This window comes from Microplitis mediator, chromosome 2 (assembly GCF_029852145.1).
Source record: "Microplitis mediator isolate UGA2020A chromosome 2, iyMicMedi2.1, whole genome shotgun sequence".
In the NCBI taxonomy this organism is placed as follows: domain Eukaryota; kingdom Metazoa; phylum Arthropoda; class Insecta; order Hymenoptera; family Braconidae; genus Microplitis; species Microplitis mediator.
The window spans coordinates 8,122,114-8,147,834 of NC_079970.1; the positions used below are offsets into that span (position 1 = coordinate 8,122,114).

General features: G+C 31.6%; 1 protein-coding gene across 9 annotated transcripts in view; it reads right to left on the reverse strand.

Annotated features, from left to right (window-relative positions):
- Positions 1-401: 401 nt before the first annotated feature.
- Positions 402-25,721, reverse strand: part of LOC130663262 (multidrug resistance protein homolog 49-like) — a 45,161-nt gene continuing 19,841 nt past the window's right edge. For 4 of the 9 annotated variants that reach the window (XM_057462385.1, XM_057462383.1, XM_057462384.1 and 1 more), the window contains 12 exons: positions 20,887-21,023; positions 18,948-19,014; positions 18,567-18,648; positions 18,077-18,270; positions 13,988-14,236; positions 10,552-11,389; positions 8,382-8,585; positions 6,995-7,346; positions 5,606-5,833; positions 4,159-5,510; positions 3,914-4,060; positions 402-2,455 (listed from right to left, as the gene is read on the reverse strand). In XM_057462385.1, coding sequence (XP_057318368.1) covers positions 2,252-2,455; positions 3,914-4,060; positions 4,159-5,510; positions 5,606-5,833; positions 6,995-7,346; positions 8,382-8,585; positions 10,552-11,389; positions 13,988-14,236; positions 18,077-18,270; positions 18,567-18,648; positions 18,948-19,014; positions 20,887-21,001 — 4,032 coding nt within the window. In that variant the 5' untranslated portion in view covers positions 21,002-21,023 and the 3' untranslated portion in view covers positions 402-2,251. Of the gene's footprint in view, positions 2,456-3,913; positions 4,061-4,158; positions 5,511-5,605; positions 5,834-6,994; positions 7,347-8,381; positions 8,586-10,551; positions 11,390-13,987; positions 14,237-18,076; positions 18,271-18,566; positions 18,649-18,947; positions 19,015-20,886; positions 21,024-25,070; positions 25,435-25,596; positions 25,685-25,721 lie in introns of all 9 variants that reach the window. The other 5 variants (XM_057462390.1, XM_057462392.1, XM_057462388.1 and 2 more) reach the window with 4 other exon arrangements.

Genomic DNA, 25,721 nt, shown 5'->3' on the forward strand with positions numbered 1-25,721 from the left:
GATTCAAGTCTGTCGTCATGTCGCCAGAGTACGAGCTTTGAATTTAACACGATTATCGTAACAAGCGCTTGCACTGCTGAATCTTAAATTATAAAGTTAAGTTGAAACATCATACTTTCCCTACTACAAAATATATTTACAACACATATATATATTTTTTTTTTATTAAGATGTATTACAATAATAATAGGAATAACATATAATTAATTAATAAATATATATTGTCACTGCGTAAAGCACAAAGTGGCATAGATCAACAGTCATACGACTCGTCATCGAAAAAATAAAAATAATAATAACTATAATAGTCACCGATATTTAATCAACTTATTCTTTTATTTACTAATCATTAATTCCTACTTACAAAACTATATATTATTTATTATCTATTTATATATATATTGTTTTGATTTAAAATCGTTAATCATGTTTACATTTTTTTTTTTTCCATGATAACGACTGAATACTTTTAAGTACTCCGCATTTAGAAAATTTGTCCTGACATTTTAATTAGGCACGATCGATTACAAAAAATCTCTTAACTTTATCTAAAAAATTTATATAATTTATAAATATAGTATTTATTATAAATGTATATATAGTTTACATGGTAAGCAATATTTGAATGATTTATTTAAATTAATGAGGCACGAGTATCTCACATTCCTTATTAATTAACGTTTAATTTTGTGCACGAAAATTTAAAAAGATAAATTTCTTCACCATAATTTTTAAAACTTTTGTGAAGAAAAAATCACGCAAGGCCTTGAGTATAATTTTAAATTTATTTACCTACTTTTCAATGTCCTTAGGATCAGTTTATTTTATAATTATCCGTTGTTACCAGCAGAACGCAACTGATTATTTATGTATAAATATGTAATTATCATAATTACTAGCAACAAAGTATTGATATTGTGATTATCGTTTAATATTTATAAACACAAAATTTTATATATATATATTATTTTATCAACAGAATTTATAACAACAATATTTTATATTTTATTATATATTATATTTTTCCGCGTACAATGTTTCATCGCTGAATAATATGTAGATATTTATGATAATTTACGATAAAAACCCAAGAACGAGTGAACGCATAAAACACGAATTTACGTGCTCTGTTTGTAGACTCATACATATTTCATGATAGTTCGTTAGAAGAAAAATCGTTGCTGTACAATGTGTTATCCGTATATATATATATTCATATATTAACGTAAAAACTGTAGGTTGTAATCCGTAATCCAAGGCATGCGTGTATGTGATTTCTTTTGTTCTTCATTATATATATATATATATATATAAAGTTAAATATATGAGGTTACTTTCTGAAGATATTGAACCTTTTTACTCGAGGTGCATGACCTTATGCAACTACTCTATTTCTGTATAGAGAATCGATTGATTCGTCAACGGAGAGACAGATATAGTATTCCAATTGTTTCGTCTCGACAATCGTTGAATAGATTTTTTTTTTATCAACTTTTTTTAAATATTTGGCGAGACTTTGTCATGAACTCGTAAGCGAATTTCGATAATACTTTTATAGAGCAATTTAAATGGATCCAAAATAAAGGAACGATAATTTTGATAATCATTTTAATAATACAGTACCGATTGATGAAGAAATGTTAATAAAAAATATGCTATTTTAAGAATTAAATAAAAAGTTAATGTTTAAACAGATTCTTAAATGATCACTAGATATCATGATTTTTTTTTTGTTAAAAGTTAAATCTAATTTAAAAACCTAAAGAACTATAAAAATAAATCTTATCGTACATTAAGAAGGGATTAAAGTATCATCCAAAAAGCTGAGGATTATTGTTTTTATCAAAAAAAAAAAAATGAGTAAAGAAAAAAATATAATAAAACGAAAGTAGTCATGATTCTTGTGATATGATAAATGTAAACGGGCAAAAAAAAAATTAAGTCGTATAACCAGCCCTAAAAGTTCCCGGTGCTCCATCAATTAACGACTAAGCCGTGCATTGTTCATTTACTTCTCTTACACACCTTCTACCTAACGTTTAAATGCGCACACTAGAGATTTAACTAATGTTGTAATATAGCTTTAAAGGGATTTATAAATTGTCTTGCTACTTTTATTTTCCATTAATTCCCATTTTATCTCGTTTGTTTGACAAAAAATGAAACGGATAAAATGAAAAAAAAAATAATATTAAATGATATTGTAATTTTTAAAAATAAACTGGTATTGGAGCCCCGAGAACTTTGAAATTTACTCCATGGCTGCTTCCTGGAGGGCGTGGAGGTGAGCGTAGAGACCGTCTGCAGCTATTAGGTCATCGTGAGTACCCATCTCCGCGACCATACCCTTTTCCAGGACGCAAATCACGTCCGCGTTTCTTATGGTCGCCAGACGATGAGCTATAGTGATGCAAGTTCTCCCTTCCATAGCTTTATCCAGGGCCGCTTGAACAACCTATTTGCCAACCCAAAATAATAATAATAAAAACATACAATCTAAATATTGATTAAGAACGTTCTTGCGTGAGGCTTACTATTAGATAAAAATTCAAATTTTATATTTTTGGCAAGAATTAATCAATAATTATCGTTCTAGAAAATTTCAGTCTATGTTATTGATCATTTGAAAAAGTATTAACGATTAAAAATCAAAGATTTAACACAGTCTTATAGGAAACTATAACTTTTTATGTTTCAATTTTATTAAAAAAATATTATTAGAATAGACAAAGGGACAAATAATGTTTCAAAATATTCTTTAATTTACTCTAATGATATAATCGTTGTAAAAAAATAGTGTTATCGATGATTTGAATTATTTATTAATAATTATAGTTAGTAAAACTGAAATTTCGACGTCACGTCATAGGCCATTTTAAAAACCGGCAACGGCGCACGATGAAAAAAAAACATGTTTGTAAACTTAGACAATGGAGACCATAAAATTACTAGAGGTTATTTTTAAACTGTCAAAATATTTAAGTTATTTGTTTAATCACAAGTAATTAAACAAATTTCCTTTCCATCATCATTTCTCACATTATCATAATTATTCTTATTATCATCCATGATGTGTATTAATCGTATATTGACATATATATGTATATATTGAGATTTAAAAATTGCGATATTGCCGGATTTATTATGACAAAAAAATCTAAGTCAAAGTATTGCCTAATTAAGAATTTACATTTTTTACAATAACTGTTATATAAATATTTTCAATAGTTCAAAAAAATTGATGAATCATTTAAAAATTATTGAGATATTTTCAAAAATTTAATAGCCTCGGAATTAAATTTGAAACAGTTAGTCCTCATTTGACTCACGAGACGCTCAAAAACGTCCTTTGTTTTGCTGGGAAAGCAAAGTTACATTCAAGAGTTAGCAGTTCGAAAAAACTTTATAAATAAAATGACCTCCATTTAATCAATACACAATTAATTAAATCAACTGTCCCGATTTATTTTTCCAATATTCAGTAATGAAAAATAGATTTACTTTGAATATGTTAAATTATTGTACATAAAATATTATGAAACAAATTTACTGAGAAATCATAATTTCAATTTAATTATTAACGGATTTATAAAATAACGAAACGTGGCAAAGATTAATATCAAATGTATGGCGAGTATAAAGTCATTAATGTGATAGTATATCCGGGGTTAGAATGCCCTTAATTTTATTTCATGAAAGACCGAGTTTCTGCCAGTTCGTTAATTGGTGACCTGACACAGCACAAAGACCCATAAAATCCGCATTTAAAAATCTCTTTTTCCTTAACTGAAATAATTTCAGAGCGAGAAAAACGTTTCATACGTTACTTTTGTTCATCAACACAATAAATTCCATGCTTTATTATTATAGTTCATATTTTTTTAAATAAAAGCAATTTGAAAAATACACTGACCTTTTCACTCTGCGTGTCCAGTGCGGATGTTGCTTCATCAAGAAGTAAAATTCTTGGATTCCTGACCAAAGCACGCGCAATAGCGATACGTTGTTTCTGACCACCAGAGAGCTGTGTTCCTTTGCTTCCGAGTCTGGTATCATAACCCTGTAAAAACATAAAAAATCAACAAATTAATAAACAAACTTTATCTCAATCTGAATTTCAACATCAAAGAAAACTGAAACTATGTGTTTATGTCTTACCAAAGGTAGAGAGCTGATGAAACTGTGAATATTAGATTTTTTCGCAGCCTCAATAACTTCATCCATCGTGATAACCCGATTGTTATCACCGTACATAATATTTTCAGCGATAGTGCGATCGAACAGCACTGGCTCTTGACCTACAACACCAAACTGCGCACGTAGAGCAGACAAAGATACCGATGTGATATCCCGACGATCCATTGTAACGCTGCCAGTAAGCGGGTCATACAAACGCTGAAGTAATTGAATGCACGTTGATTTACCGCATCCACTTTGACCCACAAGCGCTACCATCTGCCCAGGCTTAACAATAAGATTGAGACCGCGAAGAATCTGTTGCTCTGAACGCGTCGGATAGTGGAATTCAACTTTTGAAAACTGTATCAAACCATCAGCCTTCCAGTCAGAATCTTTGCCCTCCAATTCCGGCGGTGTTGTAATTTCCGGTACTCGATCTAATAGTCTAAATATTCTACCAGCGGATATCTTAGCGGTGTTGAAATTGGGAGCAAAAGCAAGTGCCTGACCGAGCATCCACGAACCAAAGATCAGTGCCTCGGAAACCTTTATCACATCCTGATAGGACAGACCCTCTCTGGCCGCAAGATAACCACCATAATAGAGACTGAGAGCGTACCCAAAGTAAGGAATTGTCTGCCCGCATGAGAATACAAGACCACGTAGACGATTTCTGATTCTTGTGGCTTTAGCAACATGGTTTAACTCAACACAGTAACGCTCAAGAAAGGCGCGTTCTTTACCTAAACTCGCAACAGTACGAATATTAGAAATAGCTTCGACTGCTATTCGCGTCGCACATTCCATTTTTTTCTTCTCTTGTAAACCTTGACCGCCCATTATCCGAGCTTCAAAAAACACTGATCCAAGTACTAGGGGTATTGTTATCACAGACACTAATGTCATTTTCCACGAGTAGTACATTGATAAACCTATTCCAAGTACCAGTGTTGACATTGCTTGAAGAATAGCACCAATACGACTCCCAGTTGCTCCTTGAACAGCTGCTGCATCTGATGACAAACGAGCGCACAATGCACCCACGCTGTTTGTATCCTCGTCGTACCATCCCATTTCTTGTTTCAATATCGCCGAGAATGTCATTTTACGTATACGCGCAGTCATTCGTACACCAGCCAATCCAAACATGTACATCTGCAAGAAGGTTCCTATTCCAGTTACCACTCCGACGATGGCAAAGTAAATTGAGAATGTAACTGTCTTCTCGCGAACTTCATCCGGATCTTCTAAACCCAATACATAGTAGACATCACCAAATAACATGGCAAACGCTGGAAATGATGCTCCAACTGTTGCTGCTGCTAGACAACCTATTTAAATTTATGTCAATGTTTAATTAATCATTTTACATATTTATAACATAATGTTATCTTATAAATTATTAGTATATTTCGCTGCTATTTACCAATTAAATTGAATGGCCATTCGGGTTTGTTGAGCCCAAAGATTCTTCCCATGGGTGCATCGTAAGCTTTTTCATGCTCATCGAGTTCTTCTTCAGAAGTTGTAGATGCGCCGGCCAGTGACAAACGATGTGAGTGCATTGACAGTGTTGAGAACTGTTTTTTCAATGGTGGTTTGGCTTTTGGTTTAGCTGGCACTGTACTTTTTGCCGCAGTTGCTGTTGCTTTAGCTACACAAAAAAATTGACATGCGTTAGCTTTCATCAGTTCTAACTCTAAATTTCTACATCTAATTCTTTAAGTTTTAAGCTCCGATTATCTCAATAGTTATTAATTTTATAAAAAAGTTCAGAATTTCTTTTTTCTAGAGAATTTAACTATTTTTTTTATGACTCGAAATTGAAATCTATGCACTGTAAACAATTAGCAGAGTAAACGTGGAGTAAATCCGGAGTTAATGTGGAGTGGGCGACGGTTTTAAAATTTTTTTTTTTAATTTATTAATTGTTGCAGTGTATATTTTTTTTGCCTTTTACACTTTTGCCTTCATATCGCAAGCTGCTTTACTTCTCCTTCTGCCTTCATTGTGTGGCTGTGGCCCGACTTGTGCTTATGCTGTATTACATCATTACGGTGATGCCCTACACCCTTTTGCTGTAGAAGTATAGCGGCAAAGGGAAACCACAGAGAAAACCCTTGCCAGTACAGTTTTTTCGGAGTGGACGAAGTTCCAGTGATCGTGAATTTCCATTTACCGATCACTGGGTTTCAGACTGCGCCTAGCGCACAGAGACCTCCGTTCAAGCTCAACGTGTGGCTAAGCGGTCACCCAACCAAGTAGCGATCATGCTCGATGCTGCTTAACTTGAGTGATCGCCCGAGCCACACGAGAACCGATCGGGTGCCTCTGCTGCCTTGACGGTTTATATATTTAATTCCCTCGGAGTGAAATTCACGATTTGGAAGTTTAATTTAATATTGAAAATCTCCTTCGGGATGGAATTCACGTCTAAAAAATGTTTATTTTAATATTAAAACTCCCAATTGGAGTCAATATAGATTAGAATAAAATCCAGATCACTCCGAAATCACTCAGCCGAAACAACAAACTCCCTATTTACTCCGTATTCAGAGTGAATTTTTTTGAACTCCGGAACTCTGAGTGACCTGTAATCACTCTGCATTAACTCCGAATTTTTACAGTATGATAAAAATTGATCGTAGCTTTTACAAAAATATTTAAATAATATTTTAGACCTCTTGTAAGCAATATAATTTGTGTCAAAAGTGTAATTGTTGAGAGTTTATAATAAAATATATAAATAAAAATAATAACTATCAACTAATCATAAGCCTGGAAAATAATTATTTTCTAACAATAATTTATAAACCTTTGGCAGTTTCGCTGGCATCAGCAGACACTAATCCGTGATAATGTTTTCCCAATGCTAGTAATTCCTCATGTGTTCCCATTTCAGCCACCTGTCCATCCTTAATGAAGACAATCCTATCGGCATTTGTGATGGTCGAGAGCCGATGAGTAACAACAACCGTTGTCCTGCCTTTGGCAGCTGCGTCAAGCGCACGTTGTACTGTCGCTTCACTGTGAAGATCTAGCGCAGATGTCGCTTCGTCCAAAATCAAAATTTTCGGCTTACGGACTAACGCGCGGGCTATTGCTATTCTTTGTTTCTGTCCACCTGATAATTGCGATCCGCGTTCACCAACAGGACTGTCATAACCCTGTAACATAATAATTAATGACGTCATTATTTACAAATTTATGATTGAGAACTTTGATATTACAAAATTTACAATGAAATCGCAACATCACCGTGTAAATAAAATAATAATTAATAAATGTGTTAGCGATTAAATAGGAATTATTATCCCATTAACACTTAAAATTCATTCACAGTAAACTCGTAAATTGGGCACGAGATGAAAATTAACATGAGTTATCGTACATGCTAGTCGGCAGTATGAGGATAAACAGTGAATAGTGAATAGTGATGAGTGAAAAGCGAGAGAGAGAGAGAGAGAGAGAGAGAAATAGAAAGCTAGACAGAGAGAAGAGACAAGTGTTCACCACCCGGATCTCTCGCTTTTCAACAATTTGCTATCACCGAAAATGGGGGTTTGTTTGATTAACCCCGAGAATTGTAGAGCCCGCAACCACTATAAACTCCACTGAGCACGAATTTTAATGTTGATCGTCATACTAGTTTTAAATAAACAGACCAGAGACATTCATTAAACTATTTCTCCATAGACTTGATACACAAAATTTATAATATTGTCGGCAATAAATAAAACTATTAATGATAACATTTAAATACTTAATAGAGAGTAAAATGAAATTCAATGTTCATGTAAATAACAAGTTAATTATAAACGCAGACAAGTCCAATCAATAGTATCGGCACGTTTTGATAATCTAACCGAGTGATTTATCGTACTCATGACTCATGTTACCCATTAGGTATACCTAAATTTAACAACTGTCTTTGGGGAGCTGGGAGTTGTGTCAACAGGAATCAATTAGCTTCCGTGAGTATTCCACAGTCGTTCACAACGTTTTGACAAGTATAATTATGGTGGTTGCTGGTGAATAATCTGTCTCTCGAGATAAATAAGTATAAAATACATACATTTAATTGCACAAGGAATAGGAGTAGGATCAAGGACAAGTAAATAGATCAATAGTTTTAGCAGGCTGGTTAAATATACGATTCAAATTACGTAAAGTTATACTCATATATATATATGTTATCTCACCTCTGGTAATTTACTAATGAAGTCGTGTGCATTAGCTTCCTTAGCTGCTTTAATCATCTCCTCTTCTGTGACACTGTCATTACCGTATCGTATATTCTCTCTTATGGTTGTATCAAAAAGCACAGGTTCTTGGCCAACTACACCAATGTGCGACCGCATCCATGCGACATTTAGTTTGGATATGTCAACTCCATCTAACATTACCTGTTAAAACATATACAAGACGTACAGAGTAAGCACTGGAGGTAAATAATTTTAATTAACGAGTAATTTCGCAACAGTTGTGCAGCAGAATCATCGTAATTATCAGAAACATCCATCAACGTGTGTACAAGTTAATACTTTAAAACTAATACTTATATAAATCCCAATGCAATCAGCAGTCAAGATCAAACGCTGATTATGTATACATATATATGAAAATTATATGTATGTAAATGTTTGGATTATTACTGCGAGTATGTTTAGTCGTAAAAAGTGATGATGTAAAACATTATTATGTAAGTCTTACGACGGGGTAATATAAAATACAGTAAAAAGAATATCCATAAAAAAATTTTTTATATAAAAAGGTGTCAGGTAATACTTTTTTGTATATATTTACATTTTTATTTTTAAAGTTACGTTTGAAAAATTTATTAATGCAGTTGGTATTTAATTAAAAAAAAAATAAATATATAGGGGAGGGAGGGGCAAAAGGGGGTACTTAAGGAAATACCAAGTTTTCGAGGACTCAAATACGCTAAATCTTTTTTTTTTTAATGATATTCAAAGTAAATAGAAGAAATTTTCAGTTACTGTTGAAAAAAAAAATTTTTCATTTCTGCGGGCAAAGTGGGGTACCCCCTAAAAAAGCTAAAAAAAAAAAAATTTCTGGATTTTAAACGAATTTGATTAAGTTGAATTTTTTTGTAAGTAATTTACATGAAGAAAAATTATATTTTACATGTTTATTGGATACAAAAGAAGAAAAAAAATTTTTAATAGTTTTTATCATAAAACAAACGTCATTAATATTCTTCAACTGACAATTGATTTTTGAAAAAGTTTACCAAAAAAAATTCAAAGTAACGCTTAATTATATTTACAGAAGTGATTTTGGAATGTTTAAAAACCATTTAAAATATAAAATTTTTTTTTATAAAATTTTGGGGGTACCCCGATTTGCCTACCCTACCCCCTTTTGCCCCCCCCCTCCTTCCCCTATATACATATTTGTAGATAGGAATCCGGGTAACATAGGACATTATTTTTGGGAGAAAAAAAACTATTTTTTTGTTTAAAAATGCTTAGTTAGTTTGCAGACAAAGATAGCAAGTTCATCAGCTCGGACAGTGCAGCTAATTAAAATTTTTTAAATTCCCGCTAAGAAAATTGCAAATTTTCAAAAAAAGGGAAGTTATTGGTTTCGGTCCGATTTTCGAAAATCGAGTTTTTATCAGATGTCGACGTTTTGAGGTCCTAGGAAGCTATTCTGACTATTCCCGGATGGACGTCCGTGTGTATGTGTGTGTGATCTTTTTTTTGTCCGACGATATCTTTGGAACGAATCAACCGATTTGAACGTACTTGGTGGTAATCAAAAGAGCTCACCAAAACTCAGAATTGATTAGATTTTGGGGTAGATCGATCATGTAGTGTACAAGTTATACGAAAAATAAAAATTAAAAAATTTTTTTTGTTTTTGGTTTTTTGCATATAACTTATAAACCATTTGCCCGATTCACCTCAAAATGTAATCAGGTTTAAGTCTTGCTGATCCCTTTCGATTGCCACCAAGAACTTGCAAATCGGTTCATTCGTTCCAAAAATATCGTCAGACAAAAATTATAATTTTTCAGTGAAGGTACGTTTTACCGGCCTAACAAATTTTTGAACTCGAAGAGAACTCGAAGAGCTCAAAAATTTACAAGTAATGATGTTTTCGAGCTCCCTGAGCTCGAAAACAGCGGGAAGTTGTGGGACTGGCCCGCAGGGGTCAGGCGGTTTTCAGATTTTTTTTTGTACAACCATTGCCCATTTTACCTTAGAATCAACTTTTGCTAGTTTTTAATAAAATAATTCAAATAACAACTACTACGGGAACAAAAATTAACTAATCACACTATCTAGGCTGATCAACTTGGCCCATATTTATATATTTCATTTTGAACTAGGAGATGATACATACCTGGCCCTGTAGAGGATCATAGAGACGTTGAATAAGCTGAAGACACGTGGATTTACCACACCCAGATCCACCGACTAGAGCAACAGTTTCTCCGTGTCTAATCTTCAAATTTAATCCCTGAAGGACTTTAACGTCTTTACGTGCTGGATATCTGAAGTGGACGTCTTTAAATTCTATTTCACCGCTGACGCTGGCGAGCTTCTGGCCTTCAGTACTCAGACTGTCAATGGTCGGAATACGATCAAGCACTTGGAAAACAGTGGCCGCAGATCCACGGGCAACAGCAAAAGCTTCGAGATGTGGCGAAGTAAGTCCCATGTTCTGTGCACCAGCAAGTACACCGAAGAAGACAATAACCAATACTGCTGGTGTATATTCTTTTATTTCTTTCGGACGGTCTTCTAGAATTAGTTGTACACCATACCAGAATGCGACTGCATAACTCAGATAAATAATAAACCACATAATACCACCACCTACTCCAGACCACATTCCACGTTTAATACCAGTCGCTTCGGCAGGTACTAATTTGGCAGTGTAACGATCAACTTCAACTTTTTCACCACCAAATGCCACTACCGTACGAATCGCGCCAAGAACCTCTTCAGCTACACTACCCGCTTGACCATAGGCCGTCAATTCTAATGCAGTAAGTGAGCTCTGAACCTTGGCTACGATCGCAGTGGCAATGACAATTACTGGTGCACAACTCAGTACCACTAGTGTAAGCTTCCAACCATAATAAAAGGACACTATTATTGATGATACAAATGAGATCATCAAATATGTAAAGACACCTAATTTTTCACCGATTCCTTCTTTCATTTTATCTAAATCCCTGAAAAAATTATTGTAAAAAATGTAAGTTATTATTGTTGTCAGTAATAAGGTAGTGAAATGTGAGTTGGTATTATGGACCTAAAAACCGGAATGTTTTTCGCGCAACGAAAATGAAAAAATTTATTGTAATTCAACTGCATAAGGACGACTTAAGGGATGGTTCCAGAGCGAAACATTTCAGAAATCTAGTCATCCAGTAGATTTTTTACTTTATAATTTTTTTTTCGTTGCGCGAAAAACGTTCCGATCATCAAAGACATGTTAGTATTCACAATTCAAGTATGTCCGTATTTATAAATTTTTCTTTAATACTTATGACAATTGTATGGTATTAATATTTGTCAAATTTTACTGACATATTCATGAGCTCTTTTACAATTTTTTATAAGAAACCTAAAATTTCCCCGAAAATAATTTTTATTAAATAAGGTACTGGCGGGTAATAAGGCCTAGCTGAGGGAGATTTTGAATAGTATTCTACTACGGTAGGGTAATAAGGCCTACGTGTTAAACAAACTGGAATAGTTTAATTATACTTAATAAAATTGGTATTAGAGATTAATCATCACTTAAATTTAGCAACAATACTTTTTTAAAGACAGAAGACTATAGTCTTATATTGTTTTGTTCAACAGCACTTAAAACTATTAGTATCCTTTTTAAGAGTCAGAAGACTAGATTGTTTTTTATAATTTCTTCTGCGCTGCGACATCATACAACGGATGATGAAATATAGAAGACAGGGAACGTGGTATCAGGACTCTATAAACTTGTCGTAACATCTCTATGCAAGACCCTTCTGGCTACTAGGCGCGATACCGATATGGTCTGGGTTCGATTCTCAGTTCGGGCTATCTCTATTTTTCTCAATTTATCTATAAATTATCTTATTGAGAAGGTTATTTGCATGTTTAGGTTTCCACTATATTTAAATGGCTACTAGAGTAGCCTTTAGCGGAGGCGGTTACTTTAAATATCATTTCGGTCACTTAGGCTTTATTACGCGCGGGTACCTTATATAAACAACGTGCTATTAAAATTTTTTTTTTAATTTTTGACCTCTAGTTTCGAAGATCATCGGGCATATTTATAAGATTCTTTCTTCAGTTTTTAAATCAATTAAATAATTATAAATATTACAAGAATCTATCAATTGTAAGCTTTAATTTAATATCCAACATATAATTTTAGTAAAAAACATTTTTTTTTACTTTAAATAAATCCCGATAGCGAGAAAATTTCCATAATAAATTGCGACTTCTTCAGTTTGTAGAAAAGTGAGTTTTATTTCCCGCCGAATTTCATAATACGAAATATTGATTTAGATTGAATTTCACGGAGAAAAAAATTGTAGTAGCCAATATTACGTTAATACAGTAAAAATTATTATGCAAATATAGTAGACTCTCCTTTATTGCATGGTAATTTCTACTATTAGGATAATAACCTATACTGTCTTAGTTGGTTTTAAAAAGGACTGCGTCAGCATTGTAAATTTTACTGACGCAATATAATAACGATTACCATCTAATATGATAATAACAACTATAAATATTGTAATTATTAATTTATCAATATGATAAGAGTTCTAAAAGCATTGGCAGTTTAATAATTACGATCAAATCGTAGTAAAAGCTACAAATTTTTTCTGACTGTCCATAATTTAATGTAAAATCTACGTTATAGTTGTTTCGATTAAATACAGGCAGTTAATATATTTTATGACTACAATTAATTGAATAAAAATAAATTGAGATATGATGACATAAAAGTCAGAATACAGAGACAGGTCGATGGGAAAGTATTGATCTTGATTAATACAGAAGACGAATGATACGTCTTATCACTACTTTGACATAAAGATCTTTTTGATCATCAGTACAACGAGTCTGCCCAGTCAAGCTGATTGTAATCCGGTCAAAAGAGTGAAGAAGTGAATTTGAGAATAGTGAATGACACGAGTCACGGGCAAGCGAGTTCAGTGATAAGGGAATTACGTTTGCTTTAGTAAAGGTTGATTAAAGCTAAACGATAGAAACTAACAGGGATGATATTGACGTCGAGAACATGATTTCGGTTGGTAGTCGGTCAGTCTTGTTCTCTCATCTCATCGTTTCTACTCGCTTGGTCGCTATCTCGGTTCTCATTCTACTTCGACAGGCAACAGAAGCTGCACAAGACAAGTGAAGCACAAGAGAAGCTAAAGGTAAAGAGGACACACAAGTGGAGACAAGATTTTCGTGTTTCCAACTAACTCTAAGCCACCTGTTGCTCTTTCGCATCCTGAACTTTGCTCTTACTCAGCCCAGCTCTAGCTCTCAAGCAACTCAGCCCCTCTGTCCCTCTGTCCCTCTTCTCGTTTTCATTCGCCACGACGCCAGTTTAAACATCCCTCAGGCATTTCTCTTGTATTTAGTCTATCCGAGCAATGTATATAACGTGTCATTGTCCTCCAACTCGTGGTATTAATGTCAGTATCAATATCAATATCAGACACAGTACTAATAGGAATAAGGAAGAAGAAACAAGGAACAAGGATTAGTTAGAAAGGATCGGGTCTAAATAAATAGACAGTGTTTATTCAATAAAAACTTACTCAGTAATTCTGCTGGCAAAGTTGGTCGATGTATTGGTGTCGTACCAAGCCATATCCTGTCGCAGTACTGCCTGTAAAAACATACGTCGGATCCTGTGAATTTGACGAAAAGCGGCGACATTCAAAAGATCCACTGTAAATATCGCGAAGATAAATTGCAGTGTCGATAGAGCTGCACAGGATACGCCAAAGGCCACTGAGTCATCATACAATGCATCCATTCTCTCCTCAAACGTTGCATTAGGTCCTCTACAAAACATATATTCTATTACATTTATAGAAAGCACAAATTGATGATGATATTATTATCTTATATATAATTGCGAAAAGGCTTTTCTATAAGAGGTATTACTTTGGGCATATGTGGACTCGTTGCTCAAACGCAACATTCGCTAATGCTATTACGTATCAGAGACAAAGTAATAGAATAGTGAGTGATTATTCTTCATAATGTTTTACGAAGTACATGAAATAATCCGCTATTATACGGGTATCAAAATTTGAATCGAGACTACTGTAATATTAATGAGACTTTTATAAGCTTCTAAAGAGAATTTATGAAAATTTTTAGAGTGAACGCGGATTAAATAAGGAGTGAATTCAGAGTGATTGATTTTTTATTTGAATCGTTTATTTGAAAAGTCCCATAAGTCATATTTTTTCGAAATTGGATTTTCTGCATTTTTGGGTTCTTTGGATGTCTTCCCATAGAAATCAATCAAAATATGCATCAAATCAATTTAAAAAACAATTAACGGGGTGACAGCAATTTCATTTAATTGAGAAACCCCATAGTCATTGACTTATGAGGTTTCTTATATAAACATATGCAGTTTTAGTTTTACAGAAATAATTGTTTTTCTTTTTATTAAAAATTCCCGCTTTTTTTGGAAATTAATTTCAAATGTTGTTCTATTGTTGACTGTTATATGACTAATTTAAATGCTGAAATTACCTATTATTTTTATGTAATTTCTGAGTTTCAGAGTTCAAATACATATTTAATACTTCATTTGATCAGTGTAATGATGATTTGAGTGGAAAGAATTAAAAATACAATGATTTTATAACTTTTTTCCGTTTGGTTGAGAACCCCCACAAGTCAATCAACTTTAAACAATTTTTAACTTCCCGCTAAGAAAATTGTAAATTTTCAAAAATTCGGGAAGTTATTGGTTTCGGTCCGGTTTACGAAAATCGAATTTTCACCAGATGTCGACGTTTTGAGGTCCTAGGAAGCTATTCTGACTAATTTCACGATGATGTCCGAGTGTATGTATGTATTTATGTACGTACATACGTACGTACGTATGTAAATACCTGTATCTTTTGAACGGATGAACCGATTTTGAACTTTAAGATGTCATTCGACGCGGCTTGTCAATATCTTGAAGCTGTAAGAAAATTGAGCTTGATCGGTACGGCTCGTTCAGAGATATTCCAAGAATAAAATTTTTTTTAAAATGTTTTTTTTGGATAACTTTTAATGTGCTCGATGGATTGATTCAAAAATGGACTGGGCTCTAGAACTTTATAATCCGCGTCGAATGCCACCTCAACCATCAATATCGGTTCATTCGTTCAAAAGAAACCGTTGTCGAAAGAATTAAAAAAAAAAAAATTTTATATTTTTTCTGAAATATCTCAAAAACGACTCGATAAATCGAATTTAAAATTTGATCAGCTTTAGAACTTGATAAAACGCGTCGATTGCCACCTCAACCGTCTCAATCGGTTTATTCATTTGAGAGATATCGTTGGAGAAAAAATGGTGAAAAACGTTTTTTTCGAAAACAACAGCATACAAACGTATTTTCGAGCTCGAAAATGTATTCACAATAAGGTTTTCGAGGTTCTTGAACTCGAAAACAGCGGGAAGTTTTGGGGCTGGCCCGCAGGGTCAACTGACAGACCGATTTTTTTAAGTAGTTTCAATTAAAAAATTGAATTTTTCTTGTTTGAATCTTTTTCAGAGACGCTAACATTATTGTCTTCATTTTTTATTTATTATTTTAATGGCAAGTTTTTTCAAAAACATGTTCATTGTGTTTCCTGAAAAATTCTGTTTTCTTGACTTATGGGGTTTCTCAAATAAACGATTCATTTATTTAATCCCCTTGAAGTGAAATTCACTCCAAAAAAAAGTTTATTTTAACATTAAAACTCCGGGTTTTCACCACAACGTGGACGATGAATTTTTTTACTTAGTCTTTATATGAATATATTTATGAGAATGTAAAAGTGTTAATGAACAATACTCTCTCTGTACTTAACTTTTTTAATTTACATAAATAACAAAAAATATAAAAATGTCTGGTTGTTAAAGTATTTGAATAAGACGTCTCACGGGTTGAAGTTAATTTCGATCGTTAAAGAAGTTTAAACAAAACTTTGAACAAAGTCTATAGACATTAGAGTATTCTTTTGTAATTTAGATCTTCATTATAAGTTTTTAAATTTATTAGGTTTAATTTTTTAGTACAATGATTATCTTCTTTAGATTAATCTTGACGTTATAATATATTTTCGTTTAAATAATACTGTTTTCTAGTAAGAACTCATTGACAAGAATTATTAAAAAGATTGTAAAAATTTTCAGTAAATTTTTATTTTACTCAAGTATTCAATTATTATTTTTTTTTTTATTTAACCCTAATCGGTTGCACATGGGTCGTTTGTGTCCAAATATTCTACTGTAATCAGCCTACATGCCTCTGAATTTTAATGGAAATGTTTATTAAAAAAGGGATTTTCGGAGCTGGCAACAACTCTATCGCATAGTTAGAAGTCCAAAGAAGACCTACGAAAAAAAATGTTTGAAAATCCAAAATTGCACACCTCAATCGCTCATTTTATTTTTAATCATTACTTTTATTTTTTTTTAATGAATTTTTTTATTAAACTTTTAAATTATTAATTTGATTTTTTTATTTCTTAATTCCAGTTGAATTTTTTTTTTTTATTTAAATTTTTTCTAAATATCCCGCATTTTTGTTGTAGATGTCGCTTTTTTTTTTCAATCCCACTGTTTTATGCTAGTGCTGCTGCAAGTAGTTGATGGGGAGAAAAAAAGAAAAAAAAAATTCACTTTTGTAATAATAACAATAGTAAAAATAAAAATGGCCGCTAAACTTTTCGTGAATAATCAGTCTTATTATTTTATTTAATTACAATTAAACTAAAAGGATTTAGACAGTAATTTTCAATAGGGTTCTTGTGATCAGAAATACAAAGATAATAACAAAAAGTTAGGCCGATTAATTGTGTCTATTGAGAGTTATTTGGTTTACTAAGTTTCATACAGGACAATTGACAACTCGTGTCACAGGGATTAAAATAATTTATATTTAATTAATGAAATAATTAATCGACTTAATATTGGGTCGAAGTTATTCTTTAATAAATTGTCTTTGTGTTGGTATAAAATTTGACCCATTTTAGTGTAATCGAAAAAGTCTATAGATAATTTAATGTGAGTGAATGAGTCAAAAAATTTAGAGCGATCATAAAGCACACCCGCGCTTTCGCGCTTGAGGTGTGCAATTTATTTAGATTTTTCCTTACAGAATAACATAGTTCAATAAGCGGTGGACTCATAAGCGAATGACCCATGTTCAATGTTTACGAATGCTGAAAACAGCGACACCGGATTAGGGTTAATTAATGAGGGAAAAATCAGGAACATAGTGCTCAAAAATTTTGTCAAAGGAATTTGTTTTTTTCAAAATAAATTAAAACTGTTATTCATTAGTTCATTCGCTAACAATGATTTTTTACAATTCCAGTGTCCAAACATTTCAAAATAAATTTGTATATAAAAAAAAATTGAATTAATTAAATAATAAACAAAAAAATTTTTAACAATATCTTAGGTAAAAAACCTAGTACCCGATCAGAGAATTAGTACTCGATCACTGCATGAATTTGTATACCTTTGTTTAGTAAAATTTACTAAATATAGTTATACAAATACATGAGTGATCGGGTACTAGTTCCCTGATCGGGTACTAGGTCTCTTAGTCTAAATATGTAGTAGAGAGATAAAAAAGACCGGTAAATAAATAAAAATAATAATACATATAAACTTACAAGACCTTTCCACCACCAAACATCTCCATGATGTAAGTCGGTGTGCTGGTTTGATTCTTCATATTACGATCCACCAAAAGTGTAGTGAACTCACCATACTGTATATTTGCAACTGGAATACACAGGCCCGTCATGGTGCCCATGATAAGGCCTCCAAGCACATACATCAACTCGCCGAATGTCGCAAATCGAAACTACATCACAAAGGCGTACAAGCCGAGTCATTATTATTATTATTGATATTATTATTATGATAAAATTAACCCTTTCAATGTAATAATTAATGTATATAATAGCTAAATGTTACACTCCTTCAATAAAGTACCTTCATTAAATTAACCTACATGATAAATTTAACAAGTGCTTTTTGATATTTAATAAGACTTAAATTGGGTCACGTACAGATATAAGGCAGTGTTAAGTATTAAGTTAAGTTATACATATATATATATATATGGTTAATTGGAGGTATATGGAATCGGATACTCACGAGTTTGTAATAAGGCACGGGTGGTAAAGATGGTGCCTCTGGAGCTGGCTTTTCCTCCTTTGTCTGCGGTGGAACAAATTCACTGTGGACACAGAAATTTAAAACCATTACAAAATGCCATTGTTGTCATATTTACACGTCAGATAATTTACGCAAACCGTATTTTGTTGATTAATATACAAATCAATGTAACAAAAAAAAATAAATAAATAAATTGTCGTTTGTCTAAAAAAATTATCTGTACTAAAGTACAATTATTGATAGTGATCTCCTTTAAAATATCATCGGATCCATTATTATTTTCTCAAATAATGATACTTAGTCATTATATTTATTTCTTATATATTTATATTGATATTTTACTAAATATTTAATTCGTACATTGGCTCATCATCATCCAATATATATTCTGTTTCCTTTTTATCCTTCTCCTTGTCTTGTTGTGTGTCTGCAAACGAAACATACGGGTACCACACACGCTCATTTAAACTTTTTAATTAACCACGTAATGTAACGTGCATATTTTTAGTATAAATAGAAATATTAATTTAAATATGTAGTTAGTATTATAATAAACTTGATGATTTCAGTGGAATAAGAGCATAGGATAAGGATAATTGAAGGATTACAACTTGACATTCGGGTCATGGCACATTTATAATAAGATCAATAATCTAGAAATAAGAATTCATCTTTAATAACTGTAGAAGTGACGGTTGGAATATTTTCATTAAAAAAGAAATATATATAATTTAGAGTGACTAGGGTGACCCAAAAAAACCGAATATTTTTTTTTTCTAGTTTCTCATGAAAATTTGCTGGTTTAAGATGTTTTAAGAAGCCTCTCCAAAAATCAGCTTGATAAAAAATTGATGAGGTAGCTCACGAATTTGGAAAATATCAAAAATGATTGAAATTCGGATTTTTTGTTTCTAAATTTTTTTTTTCTTGTGGCAGCAATAGTTTATATTTGTAAAATCATGACTATGCTGAAAATTTCAGCCCAATATTTAAATATTTAAACGGCGCTCAAGAATTTTGAATATTAACTGATATTATGTTACTAATACTTTGAATTAGTTTTTGTATTTTTTTATAACTCAATCATTGTCATTTCACATAAATATCTTTTGCATAACCGAAAATATACAGGACAGCCTTAAACAATGAAATTGGGTAAGTTTTTAATAAGCAAAAAAACCTAAAAATTGAATTCAAAAATAAAAAAGTATGTAAATAACTTATTATTTCTATTTCTCTAATTATATTTTTATTCGCCACACAATTTGATGGTGAAAAAATCTAGAAGCTTTATTATTAATATTTAAGGGTCGCTCGAAAACGTCCAGGAAACACTCGGAAACATTCAAAATTCTTGAGTGACGTTTAAATATATTAATTTTGGGCTGAAATTTTCAATTTAGTCACAATTTCATAAATATAAACTATAGCTGCCACGAGAAAGAAGAAATTTAGAGTAAAAAAATCCGAATTTCGATCATTTTTTACATTTCCAAAATTCGTGAACGACTTCTTGAAAATTTTTTATCGAGCTGATTTTTTGAGAGGTTTTTAAAAACATCTTAAACCAACAAATTTTGATAAAAGGCTCGAAAATAAAAATAGTTGGTCTTTTTTGGATCCCCTATTAGTGACGCTAAATATTCAAAGTGTAATTGAGTTATTTAAAAAAAAAAAACGAATTATTGAAAAGTTGAAAATACATAGCAGACGGTATGACCCTTTAGATGATTTAATTTATAAAATAGGAGGATGATAAATATAAACGTCTAGAAAGGCATTCAATAGATCTTGCAAGTTTACGAGGGAAAAAAAAGATAATGAAGAAATATTGAAGTACGAAAGTCTCGAGTCTAGAAAGCGCGAGTTTAGATGGTTTGAGAGGAACGAGTCGAGGAGCAATCGTATTCTTGAGAGAAGTGCAAGTATCGCGAGAGTCTAAGGAGCTGTCGAAGTTACTCTACTTCTTACTCTTTCGTTGGTAGAATACTTTTTTCTTTTGTTAAAATCTGTCGCAATCCCCCGGGGGATCCATTAACCGACATAATTGCTGTTGGAAAACTTTTACGACAAAGCTACGATCGGAACATGATCCAGAATACTCGGAGGCCAAGAGACAAGTTACTTTGATATTACTCAAAGTTTAGGAAAGGTTGTTACAAATAAAATTCTATAAGAAAAATAGTATAGGGAGAAGAAGAGGAAAAAGCCGTAGAAGATTAAGATTGAGAGGAAGAGGGAGAGGAAAAAAATACAATTGATAAATTTATTAAATAAACAAATACTGAATTTTACTTACACCTCAAGGGGATCTTTTCTTGACGATTGGATTTTGTCTTGGGAGGCTCCATTTGGATACTCTGCGGGGCTCCCTCGAGAGGGTTCGTGGACCACTGGTAAATTCGCTGCGTCATCGCGCATTCTCAGTTAACAACTCTGAAAAAAGTTTAAGTATTAAATAAATGTTTAATAAATATACATATGAGAATTTATTAGTAACAATAAATAAGTTCAGCTTTTTTAGGAGGCAGTAATGAAAATTGAAATCCCATTTGTAAGCTATTGAAAACCATTGCTGTATTCAAGTCTTTTATTACCTGAGTAATATAAAGAAGACTCGCAAAGATCGTCAATGAAAAAGTATCACGAGCCCTTTTTCAATCGTGATAAAAGCTCCTCAGACAAGACTTCGTTAGGTCAATGGGTTTCAGGCGTTTCTTTTACTTCAAGTCTCTCTTTCTCTCTCTATTTCTCTCTATCACCTCATCACCCCCCTCTTTTCTCTTTACTTTTATTTCACACTCTTTCATCTCGTCAGCAAATTTTTTTTTATGCTGATCAAAGTAGTAACGCATCAAATTCATGTATTATATTTCTCTTTTTAGAAATTTAACATTTCAATCTTTGAACGCTTTGTAAAAATAATCATTTCAGTACTTGACGTTAAAAAAAAAAAATTAAATAAAAAAACATGTCAAAGGTTTTTACTTTTCTCTTTAAGATATAATTTTTTTTCTTTTTTTAAATAAAAAAGTTTTTTAAATAATTCTGGTTTGTTAGTGCGTAAAAAATTTTATTACGTGAAAAAAAGTTACAACATGGTACGGCTACGGACTTTACAAGCCTCATGGTTTTGTCAAATGTAAAATCCTCGGTTTTATAGTTAATTTTCGAGTCTGGGGCTCTGACTGTGTTAGATACTTTAAATCCTCAAAACTCTATCATGAGCCGAGGAAAACTAACTTCTATAGTGGACATTATCCGGGATGTGGTAATCCGTAGGGTAAACCCTCGACACCGAGTCGACGTTCGCCATTTCCTACAGTGAAACATCTCAATGCCGAGGGCAGCGGTTTTAACAATTTTCTCACAAAACTTTTTATAAAAATATAAAATTATGAAAAATATTTAAATATTTATATTCTATTTCATCAGATTAACGCTGTACATTTGTATGATTAATTGGTTTATCAGATGATTAATATTTGTTTATTTGTATTGATATTTAGATATATTTATGTGATTTAAGATAAAAGAGGATAAATAAATAAATATTAAAAATGGGAATTCCCGGTGTTTTTAAAAAACTGATATCTGTCATCAATCTCTTTGTCTTCCATCAAAATCTCTCTGTCTTTCTTCGGCAATTTATCTAGATGGGACTTGATGAGTGCTCGCAAGAGAACTCTAAAGAGACAACAACTATTATTTTTAGATTAGTTTCTGGGTCAAACTCTATGGCAGTAAGTGCACAATTATTCATCCAAAAGTGTTAACAAACAAAGTACAATAAGGTTAAGGTTTTAAGTTTAACTCAATTATTCATTTTTTAATTACGATTAAAATTTTAATCTGATTTAATATTTAAAACTTATCACTTAAATAATTATTTTTAATTTAATCTAATAAATTTTTTAATATTTAAATTAAATTTTATTAAAATTACGACATTTAAATATTTACATATTTTTATTTGATTTATTTGAGAGATAAAATGATAAAATTTAAATAATACTATTAAAAATGTAACGACAATATTTTAAGTGATAGAATAAAATTTAAATGAATATAAAGTAATAATAATAATAATGATAATGATAATAATAATGATAATATTTATTTGAGAGACGAGAATAAATGGAAGGACTTTACAGGCGTACAAACGATCATCGTTTTCTCTAACAACGATGCATTTTCGCAATTGCAAAATGACATGGTCGGTGCTGTTGCCAGGTTTATTTCGAGTAAAGTCCTTGCGGGAAAGCGCTTTGACGTACTCTTTGACCACTGTCACGTGTATGGTACGTTAATCGCAGTAATAACGATTAAGAGCAAAAAAGAGCACGATAACCGTCAAGATCAAATTATAATAAAATGGTTTCTATTTTAATTATAATAAAAAAAAAATCTGGTTCCTAAATTATTATTTGATGATCATACGCTGAAAAAAATCGGGAGTGAATTTCGAGTTATTACGGATTTTACACGGATAAATACTTCATTTAAACAAGTATTCACTCGGTACTATACAATCAAATAATATCCTTAATCATAGTAAACATATACTTTAACCGAGTAATATTTTCTTGATTTAAGAATTTCTATCCTTATTTTGAGAAAATATACTTGGATCGAGTACATTTTTACTAAGATTAAACAAACATTTACTCGGTACGATGCAAACATTTATATACTCTTTAAAAATGAATTAGTGAAAATCACGTGACAATCACTATTTGGGAGTGAATAGTCACTTATTTCCAGTGAATAGTATACCACTATTTGAATTCTTGACATACTGTTCACTAGTAAACAGTGAATAGTCACTATTTTCACTATTTCAAATTTAAGAGACTACTTGGAAAAAGTTTTTTTTCTCAGTGCATTTAAATCCAAATTCATTCAGAGGTCCAGAGTTTTTAAAAAAATCACTCCGAATATGGAGTAAATAGGGAGTTGGTTTTTACAGCGGAGCCATTTCGGAATGATCTGAATTTTATTAAAATCCGTATTTACTCCAATTCGGAGTTAGTATTGAAATAAAGTCATCCGCTTCGCATTCACTCCGACTTTATAATCCGCTTTCACTCCGAAAATTTTTTACAGTGTAGCTGTTATAAGTTTCTCTATAAACATGAATTAGTGAAAATAAGTGAATATTCACTAATTCCAAGTGCAAACAGAACCACTAATTTCAAAAAGTGGTTCAGTTAGCACTTAAAATTAGTGAATATTCACTTATTTCACTTATTCATGTTTAGAGAATACGGAATCTAGTTAACAAAGATTAGGATAAAAATAAAATTAAAATCAATATGATAGATAAATATATAAAATATTATTACATCGAATTACAAGTCACCCCGACTTCCGATTAAATTTTTTTTTCGTTCTAACATATCTATTTTTATTGCGTTATTAGTTGTAGTACCGGAAACGTGATCAAAATAAAAACGTTTGAGATAAAGAAATCGATATCAATGTACAGCATGCCTTGACTACATTTACTTATTTTGATCAGTCACGAGAGAATCAAGCATAAAATAAAAAAAATAAAAACCAGTACTTGTTAACAAATTTTGAACTTTATACTTTTTTATCATTTGATCTGCCGAATAATCTATTAATAAAATAGAATTGATAAAAATATATACTATTATCTGTATAAAACAATTTGTCATAAATTATATTTAAATATAGAAGTAAAATAATTTTTTTTATAACAAAAACTTTTCTTTGCGGTTCAAAAAATTTATATTAATCTGATAATAAAAATGATAAATTGGTAATTTAAATAACAATTGCAGTATTATAATTTGAAAAATTTAATTAAATAAAGAAAAAGCTCTATTTGATTTTTCAAAAGTATGTACAAAAGATTGAAATAAGATTATTGTAAAATAGTTAACTGGAAATAAAAGATTACGAGATTAAAGTGATTAAAGTAAGAGAGATGAGAGAATAAGAAAAAGAATTTGTATGCTAAGAAAGATATAGTAGCGCTTACACTCGGTTTTATCTTATTCTGATGAAGAGGGGCTTGATATACATGAAAATAGAAAGAGAAGAGTAATAGAAAAGGAGATAAATAAAGTTTTGAATAGAAGTTATGTCAGTGAAACAGAGAACTTGATTTTCATCCCTTTAAAAGCGTCTACTTGACCTGCCACAGCCCCGAGGTATCCGACAGCCCAATGGGGAGCTTTTAAAGGAAGAAGAGAAAATTAAAATCGTCTACTTCGCTAAGGACTAAAGACTCCGGATTATCCGATTAGCGGAAAGTCTAGTGCTCTACTGACACTCATAAGGATTCTTTCTATCACGATCTTCACTTCCGAGTAGTCTATTTATCAGTAAATACAGATAATCACAAACATTTACTTTGACAAATAAAATTAGCTTACGATATAATTTAATAGAACTTTTTTTACAATAAATAAATTAATTTTTCATTCAATGAACTTTTTAAACTTATTTTATTACCTTATTTTTACTACTGTTTCCAATCAATATCCCAAATATGCTTAATAAGCTCAGCAATGGATCTCGTTGCAACGACGGACCCCTTCATAAGTGTCCTGCCGTTTTACTTTAAAAACTTTATTAACGTAAACTAATTCGCGAAATTATTCACGATCACCGCAGACTTTTATCACAGTATATTTTTTTAAAATTATTTATTATTCAACAAATTAATAATAATCACAAATCACAGAAACTGTCTTATATAAATAGCTGTTATTTCCGTCCGCAATTGCGTTAAAATCACTTGATTCGGATCGTCCAGCATTAATTCATCGATCAATGAACTCCAAATAGGATAATGATGTGCACGTAAAACCTCTGTCTTGAGTGAACAAAAACCGATAAAACAATTAATTTATTCTATTTAACGATTGTATCGAAGATTAGTTAAAAATAAAATGATACTTTTATTATTTACGAATGATAAGTTTATATATTTTTTTCTAAAACTACTTTTACGATAATAATAAATGTATAGTCATACCCGCTCGCGTTACGAATCACTGACGGTACTTGATCATCAACGTATCTTTTATACCTTTCCGGTAACGACTTTCGCGCCGTTGAACTTACTAGATAATATTAAAAAACAATTTCAGTCCCCCCAAC